Raw genomic sequence first — 9,555 nt, 5'->3', positions numbered from 1 at the left:
TTCCCACTCAAGCAAAACTTTAAGCTGGGCGCCGTCTCGCATATCGCAAGGTGGCGCGCGCAAAAGCAGCTGGGAACCAGCTTAACAAAAACGCTCGCGTGAAGGGAGCCAGGAACCAGTTTATGATATAAAACTAGCTCCACAGTAGTTACGCGCCGCAACCAGACGCTTTCAGCCTCCTAGTGTAAGTAGGCAGTAACTCAGTCCAGAGATCTTGAGGAACCAACGGTCAGGCGCAGTGGTGCTGCGAGGAACTGCGTGGGAGAGAGCAGACGTCACCCGGTTTGCAGAGGACTCGTTTCCTATCGAATGAATTGTGTTGATGAAGACATCTCCTGTGAATACAAATGTAAGTTTTGATTCATTCATCTCTCGTTCTATTAACAGTGTTGCCTCAACTGTTCGAAAACAGTGACTGCGACTGCGAGAAAAAGATCGAAGCCTCACAGTGTGCTGAGACAGTGTGTTGTTCAAAGACAAAGACGACGCTCTGATTGATTACAAGTAACGACAACAGATTCGAAAAATATGTTTCGGGTACACGGTTTGACCTGATGTCATTTTAATGTCTGACATCCACCATATTTGTCAACTTGGAACCTGCATTCACGTTATTTCAGTTGCTGACGAAGTCCAAGCCCTATGAATTCCCATGATAAAACAATGTCGGAAAGAAGTGCACAGTGGTACTCTGCTGTCTTTCTGGTAATAATAAACGTTTATTAGATATCATCCATATGTCTGTATTTATGTTTGGAATCCCTCTTTTTATTTTATTCAAAATTTCTTTCTATAATGTTTCAATATTAGTTTCGTGGAAATCGTGTGGGAAGCAAACGGGCCAAGTAATCAACAGAGAAAATAGCACCAACAACCACTATTGATGCTGAATGGGTCATTGTCGCAGGTACTACATATATGTACCCCAGGTTTAGTTTCTGTTTACAGAAATGTACCCTAAACAAAGTGAAAATACAGAGATGTATCGGTACATTAAACGGCAGACGAGTCCATATTCCTCAACCAAAAGCCATATGAATTTGTTCCTGATTGCCAGTGGTATTGTGCATCGTGAAATATTTGTTTTTTTGTATGCTCGTTTCTTATGTAATGCAATCAAATGCATCGTATACAACAGTATGACACTTCCGATCAAGAAAATGGCACAATGCGGAATGGACTCGTCCTAGGGTAGGTTTCTGTATACCTGTGCTGACATCAGCCCTTTCAGTTTCAGCACATTTGACGCCTTGAAACCAACCTTATTTGACTGAGAATAGATATCATAAATACAGTACCTTAATATGTTAATGGTTGTATATGTTGTAAATTGTAGAGAACATATGTGGAAAGCTAATTTATATATGAGGATTAGAAAATACACACCATACATCCATGACCATAACCTTTATGCCTGATACATTATCTTGCAGAACAGGAAATCCAGGAAAATGGTTAATCATCATGTCTAGTAAAATGTTTTCACAAATTCCACATATTTATATGGAACAAGTTCAATGTCTGTCCATTTATATATGTCAGAATATGTTGATTTAGTTTACTTTTTTGATAGGCATACTATGCCGCATAGTTTTCATCTTGCTCAATAAACCATTTGCTTCAAAACACTGAATCCCATAGAGGGTGTGTGCTTAATACCTGAGTGTGAACTGTACTGAATAATATACTGTGATGCTGAAACGTTATCACAACTACCACACGAAACAAAATAATCTTTCCATTATCTTACCTCATCATTTCTTTGACATTTTGTGTGTACTGTAGGTAATTGGTTTCACATTTCAGAAATCTTTATGAGGCATTGGCATTACTGTAGTAGTAGTAGTAGTAGTAGTAGTAGTAGTAGTAAGTAGTAGTAGTAGTAGTAGTAGTAAAAATTCAGCAAATTTCATTTGGAAATATCTCCCTTTCTCAGGTGGTCAAATTCTTATTGGACTTCAGTTCAAAGATCTATGCCTCACTAACCCCCTTAAAGTTAGCCCTACACAAGATTGCATTGGGTATGACTTCAAAGGTAGATAATTTGACAATATCTGCTTATGGAGTTTTGCCTGGTTTGTTGGTGATTGTAGCCATTTACTTTTTAATATTTAATGTACTGATAGTACTCACTCAATCTTCTGGCTGATGAGTGATGACAAGTGTCATATCTGTTTTATCATTGTCATCTTACAGAGTTTTACGCCAGGAAAAGCAAACCCATCTGACTCAATTACAAAGATTCCTTAAGGCCCTGACTGTGAATATATTGCTATCAAATATATATGTACATGGTCCTTTGCAAAGGCTTTGGGTTATTGGCCAAAGTTTCAGCAATGTTAATTGGTTGTTCTAAGGGAAGCAACTCTTGCTTGTTCTGTAGTATCCAGTATGTTAAAGTAGTTCACACAGTATGGATGACATGGTTCCCACAATTCCTTGTTTAGCAGACACATAGCAATCATGGTGACTCATGTCAGTTGAAAATTACATTCAAAAGAAAAGCAAATGATAACATACTTCTTGATAGTCAAAAAGGATTGTTATATATGACAAGACTTATAAATCCATCCATCAAGAGAATTTTCTATCACATTTATTTAAGAATTCATAGTTGCTAGACTTTGATTGATGGCAAATCAGAATTAATGTTGTGTGAATTTTGTGAAATCACAGGTATTTCTATTGTTGGAAATACTGACTTTGTAACTAACTTTTGGAAGTTTACACGAGAGAATATTTAGAAAAAGTCATGTTCCTCACAACTACAGAAAGTGTGGAGACAACATCTCAGTCAACAACTGGGAACAACTTCATGCATCAAATGCCAGGCCCAATCAGAACAATGTGGATGAACTGAAGAATAAATTCAATACTGCATATTGTATTTTTCCAAGAGAGACATAAGATGAAGTAAGTTACTTCACACTGATGATTGATGGGGCTACAGGCAGCTCACATTTTGGATGATGATGATGCAATGAATCTACTTATGGAAAGGTCTTACCGCTTGGTGTACCTGAAAACAAGTTACTCTAACTGGATATGCTGAGAACTTGAACAGGCCCTTGCTGATGATCTTTTATCTATTGAAGAATCACTGTCAGCCAGTGTCAAGAACATTATCAACATTTACTCACTGGTTTCTGTGTTGTTTCCTCGACATAGTTCATAGTTTCTCAGCTTGCCTGATACAGTTTTCTGTCGTAGATCGCCTTATTTCAGCACCAGGCAGATTTTGAAAGTACCAAGATCTGATTTTACTGAGCTTGGGATGGAAATTGCAACTCTGCTTACTAGACAGACATGCATGTTTATCACTTACAAAGTGGATGTTTCTCTGCAAATTCTGTCATAACTTTGTGCAATGGCTTGTTTATACTTACCTCCTATCCAGCAACTTTCTTTAATCATCACTCCAGCTTACTCAAAATTAGTTTGCACAGTCAAGGATTCTATTTTCTTTTTATGCAATTTCAGTATTACAGCACAAATGGCACAATATGTCATTTAGTCATTATAATAACGAAGGGAAACATTTGTTGTGAATGAAAGTATGTGTAGATTTGAATGTAAACCATAAATATGATCACAAACACTTCATATATGTACTTTACCCAATATACCGGTTCTCAGAAAAAATATTGCAATGTGTATCATTTGAAAAGCATATTGCAATATACCGGTATATCAGTAATACCGTGCAGTCCTAGCTGTGACACATGGTCTGCCACTCCGAGGTCTGTCACAGGTTCTGCCAGTCTGGTGGTACTGATGGAACAACTTAATGATGGTCTGACGTGAGCATTTGAAGGCTCTTGCAATATGTGTCTTTAGCGTCCTCATCATGGCCATGCCAACTGCTCTCTCCCTCTCTTCTGCACTTAAATGTGGCATCCCTCTGATGTTTGGCTGATGTGACAGTGTGTGACTATTTGGATTAAGATATGTAGTGGTACCTGTATTTAGATTGCATGGAAAGCCGTAAAACATATTATTAAATAGAAAAAGAATAATGTCAAAATTATATCTCCAGGGATTTCCTGGACACAAAATATTGTGTAGAATACGCAATAAATTTAGAGATGTACTCGAAAATAGAACGTCCTGCGGCCTCATGGATGCAAACAAAATCAGTAATAATTCTAATGGATATAACTGTAAAGTGGAAATAAAGACATGCGTTCGTTAGACTAAACTAACTTGCCAGCTAAACTTGACTGACACTTGAAAACGAAACTAAAGTAGAGTGAGCTCCCTTTCTTAATTTCACGACACGCCCCTTCGTAGCTACTCATCCCTTTCCATAAACTTTTCGAGCGAACAGTGCGAGTTAATTTATTCAAAATCGTGACGTAAATTTTCATTGGATAGATATAGGTCAACTATCTCAGTAGATTTCGTGGAACTACAAGTAATCTCATTGGCAGATATTTCTGGACTTTATCTTCGATTATTTCAGTGAGTGACAGTGAATTTTTTCTGAAATGTTTGAACAATGAAATTGAACAATTGATCATCCAGTTACAATAAATATGACATTTAGCGAAACAAAATGTAAATTCATGTCCATTTTCTGTGAACTACACTTCATTTTGAGATGTGAGTAGACACAATATGATTGTCATTTCTGTGAATAATGCACACGGAAGTTATAACTTTCTGTAGATTGCCGGGAAACGTGTGCACAGCTGATTGCTATAATAGTATATGTATATATATATAGGCATCGCTTAACATTTGCTAATGCTGTTGTAGAGTTCGGGCGCCATGACGAATTATCATACGCAAGCCAATTTAGTTAATTTAGGAGAGTACGCAAGGTATTATAGACCTATTGGGTATTAAGTGAGTCTTAAACGTTTTTTTGTACTCCCAGTGAGTAAATGTGATTTTTATTGCGTAAAATATGCAAATATGCACCTTTTCTGGAGCTCTGTATACTGTTTTGATACTGATTCTTTGTGCATAGATTAAAGTTTGAAATAGATGAAGTCTCTATTTCTAATCAGATGGGTAAATCTGTGCAAGGGAAATGGCTTTGAAGATAATTGAAAAAAATCAGATCATTGATACAGAGCTACAGATAACTTTTTGGGTCATTGAGTTATGTACTCCCTTGTCTTCATCTCAATTGGGTATCTTAATTTTCCTTTGAGTAAATAAATAACGAAATAAATTGTACTCACCTCACCCAAACTCAATTGGGTATTTTGCCATTTTCCATTAATTTGAAAACTATAATAAAGTTTAATAAATGTTAGTGTTTGTGATTTACATTTGATCTGTAATATGGGAAACGATAGAGACTGCAAGTTGTCAAGTTCATGTCCTGAAATAGAACCTCTCATTATACTTTAGTTATTTTAAACTATCCACCGGTACGCAAGCTACCATTTGACATTTTTGTGTGTACGCATTTAAGATCACAATTATTGAGTATTTACAAAACTTCAAGCATACTTGTACGCAATAGACTTAATAGGAATTGAGTTTTCACATAAATATTTGCGTAATTTACGAAGATACGCAGCTTATCTGTACCTCTGTTGATATATGTGAAGGTAAAGCTCCCTTATTACTCTGATTTGACTGCTTGAAGGAACAAATAGCAAGAAGAGCTCAATTTTTGCCTATGGGGATGTCTTTCCCTTGCCAAAATGTTGAATGCCAAAATTTCACATAGATATTTACAGTAAGGAATATTATGTTGTTCCTTGGTAAACTGTAGCATTTGCTTTCATTCTTGACATGACGGAATCCATGGTCACCATGTCTTGTAATAAAAGCAGGTTTGCAGTGAACAATGTTGATGTAAATACCAGGTATACATTTCATTCTTTTAGTTGTAATATGCCTACATGCTGCACACACTAACTAGCAGTCGCTTGACTGCTGATTGTCTGTTGACCTGTAACCACATGGTCACAACTCAGTGATCATATTGCGAGCAAATTAGATAGTTCCTTGCAATATTTGTCTTTACAGAAAATGGCTTGTTTTTGTCTTGGCATACACGTAGCTATGTTTGTCAATTACTCCTCACAGTATTTTTGTAATTCCAATTCAAGTTATAATGACTTTAGTTGTGGTGGTGTTTTTGTGGAGACATCTTTCGGAAATGCATTAATACAGTACTGAAAAGTGACAACTAGTGTTGGGAACTGGTTAAAGTCTCATAATTGACGATTGGTTCATTACAACCGATCAATCATCGAAAATAATTGGTTAGGGTAATTCATCAAATTTTCCTGTTTATGTTTGTTTATGTACAAAAAATAAAGAAAAACAAAACATTTAGTTCATTATTGATTTTTTTTGGCAATTTGCACAAAATATAATTGCAAATTTCACATCTTTAAAGGATGACTAGTATGTTAGGAACATAAATACCCTGGAGTCTTTAAGATAAATTCATTCATGACTTGGAACGAGCTTGTAGTGCTTATGAAATGTAACAGACAAAACCACCCTTGTGAAAAACATTGTTAACGCAAACAGGTGTTCCAAAATGGTTTGCGTTCAATCATGAGAAAACATGATCGATTGCTCGGTCGTTTAGTCATTGCGACCAATCTTCGAATATTTCACTTAATCGGAACACCACTAGTGACAACTCTTTTATGTTTTCAGTGAACAACTTAACATCCACAAGTTACTTAAGGAAATACAGAGCCAACTATAGATTCCTTTATCTGTTACTCAAACAAGCCTAATCATGGACTGTGAGAGAGTACTGGGGGAAAGAGATGATGTCGAGAAACAATCTGTTACTGACATGCTGGAAACAGATGATGGGAAGATATGCAGGGGAACTGAGACTTACAAGTGTGTTGAATGTGGGAAAGACTTTACACGGTCACGTTACCTTCAGAGACACATGAAGATTCACAGTGGAATGAAACCTTATCAGTGTATTGTCTGTGGTAAACAGTTTTCAGAATCGGGTAACCTGCAGAGACATATGAGGATTCACAGTGGAATCCAGCCTTATCAGTGTGTTGAATGTGGGAAAGGATTCACAGAGTCTGGCAACCTTCAGAAACACATGAGTATTCACACTGGAATCAAACCATATCAGTGTGGGGAATGTGGGAAAGAATTTACTCAGTCACTTTACTTACATAGGCACATGAGAGTTCACAGTGGAATCAAACCTTATCAGTGTCTGGAATGTGGGAAGCAATTTTCAGAGTCTGGTAATCTGCAGAGGCACATACGGATTCACAGTGGAATCAAACCTCATCAGTGTGTTGAATGTGGGAAAGGATTTACAGAGTCAGGTAACCTGGAGAAACACATGAGGATTCACAGTGGAATCAAACCTTATAAGTGTGTTGAATGTGGAAAAGAATTTACACGGTCATGCCACCTGCAGTCACACATGAGGACACACAGTGGAGTCAAACCTTATCAGTGTGTTAAATGTAAGAAAACCTTTACACAATCTTGTCACCTGCAGACACACATGCGGACACACAGTGGAATCAAACCATATCAGTGTGCAGAATGTGGGAAAACATTCACAGTGTCAGCTAGTCTGAAGACACACATGTGGAAACACAGTGGAATCAAACCTTATCGATGTGTTGATTGTGGAAAAGAATTTACACAATCGTCTCACCTGCAGAGACACATGAGGAGTCACAATGAAAAGAAATCTGCCCAACACCATGCTTCAACATTGATACAAAGTTGATTTTGGGTCAAGATCAGGCTGATCATTTCTCATCAGACTTTAGGTTGTTTTGAATTGATTTCAGCTGATTTTGTTGAGGATTTGTAACCATGACTACGTCTTGGGTTAACCTTAATCAGCTAGAGACTAAACAATATTTGGGTTGGCATCTTATGTCCCCAAATGAATATGGAGGCAACAACTGCTTTTCACCAGAGTTATAATAAACTGATTAGGAAACTGATGGCTAAATGTCATGGACAACTGTTGTGTGCTTTTCCATCAGTTCTCTGTGGTCTCACTTGCAACCTGTTGTGGGTGCAGAGATGGTCTTTGCATACACAATAACGAGATGGCTGAGGTTCTCCTCTCTGCCCAATGTTTTGTTCATTACAATGGTGGAAATAGTGAGATATCTACAAACCAGCATGAGACAGCTTTCATGGAGCTAAAGAGATGATGCTTCGTTATCTATGAGCTGGAAGCAAGTTACCGGTTCCATCTGCTTCCACTGAATCCCAGTTAGGAGGTCGGCTTCGATTCAACTCTGCTATCATCATTAACAAATTTTGAGTTGTCACTGAAAAGAACAAAATAAGAAGCAACAACATGATATGACCAAACATACTCCCATGCCTAGAGCCGAGTTACACAAATGACTTTGTGATTTGATTTCACAGACGACTCTGCAGAAATCACTACATGAAAGTTCAATATTCATCTACATGAAAGTTCAATATTCATCTACATGAAAGTTCAATATTCATCTACATGAAAGTTCAATATTCATCTACATGAAAGTTCAATATTCATCTACATGAAAGTTCAATATTCATCTACATGAAAGTTCAATATTCATCTACATGAAAGTTCAATATTCATCTACATGAAAGTTCAATATTCATCTACATGAAAGTTCAATATTCATCTACATGAAAGTTCAATATTCAAAGCATGATGGGATTGTGTATGGGTTCCCATTTAATTTGGTCAATTTGGATTTGAAGTTCCATTTGTGCACATAGTGTACCATCAACACACACTGATTGATGTCTATCTGATACATATAATCTGATCCAGTTCACTTCCTTAAGTGGCATATAGAAGCTGGTATGATGTCTATCCATAAAAAGTGTTCCACTTGATCCAGTTCAGTATCGTTCCAGTTAATCTAATACTTCCAGTGGTTCCACCAAGATACTATGAAGAATACTGAGGTCAAAAGTATTGAAAGCAGCTGAATCGTCAAGCCTTTTCAATATTGCTGTACCCTCAGTGTCAATGTATGCAAGAATGTTGTTCTGAACTTGAAGTGAGGCTGTCCCACTACCATGAAATTGCATATAGGCTGACTTGAAGGTGTCATGTAGTTTGAGGATTTGTAAGTATCTTGGCTTAAGTCCCCCTTGTAAACACATTAAACATTTTTAATGAGTGAGTTAGTGAGTTTGGTTTTACGCCGCTTATAGCAAAATTCCAACAATATCATGGCGGGGGACACCAGAAATGGGCTTCACACATTGTACTCATGTGGCATTTTTAATGAAGCTATGTGAGCAGTTCTGATATTGAACGCAGTGCTGCTATAATCTTGTTGTGATTCTTGGTTGAATTTGGTCCGCAGCAAGTCTTCTTGAAGATTAGCGTCCTTGCATCTGTTGCATGATGCAACAGTGTTGTAAGTGGTGGCAAATATTATTGGGTTGTCAGACTCACAAATTTGGTCGACACCCCATTGATTGATGCACATAGCTTCAATCTGGATTATGATGTTAATCATGTTAATTGTGAACATATTTACAGATCGGGATTGTTCAGATCAGGGCTCAGGTGTCAAACACTATTTCAACAGCCAGGCAACAGGAGCTGGTTAATCA

General features: G+C 37.2%; 2 protein-coding genes across 2 annotated transcripts in view; both read left to right on the top strand.

Moving 5' to 3' along the window:
* The first annotated feature begins 92 nt into the window (after positions 1–92).
* Positions 93–9,555, top strand: part of LOC124284744 (zinc finger protein 845-like) — a 33,261-nt gene continuing 23,798 nt past the window's right edge. The window contains exon 1 of the mRNA XM_046720849.1: positions 93–349. The gene's annotated coding sequence lies outside the window, so the exon portion shown is untranslated. The remainder of the gene's footprint in view (positions 350–9,555) is intronic.
* On the top strand, positions 6,719–9,552 carry LOC124284746 (zinc finger protein 70-like). The gene is made up of 2 exons (XM_046720851.1): positions 6,719–7,091; positions 9,482–9,552. The coding sequence occupies exons 1-2, from the start codon at positions 6,719–6,721 to the stop codon at positions 9,550–9,552; spliced, it is 444 nt and encodes a 147-aa protein (XP_046576807.1).

The sequence above is a fragment of the Haliotis rubra genome, unplaced genomic scaffold (genome assembly GCF_003918875.1).
Source record: "Haliotis rubra isolate DU_JTF1 unplaced genomic scaffold, ASM391887v1 Scf344, whole genome shotgun sequence".
Taxonomy (NCBI): domain Eukaryota; kingdom Metazoa; phylum Mollusca; class Gastropoda; order Lepetellida; family Haliotidae; genus Haliotis; species Haliotis rubra.
The sequence above is the reverse complement of the archived record's forward strand: the minus strand, read 5'-3'. Positions and strand labels throughout refer to the sequence as shown.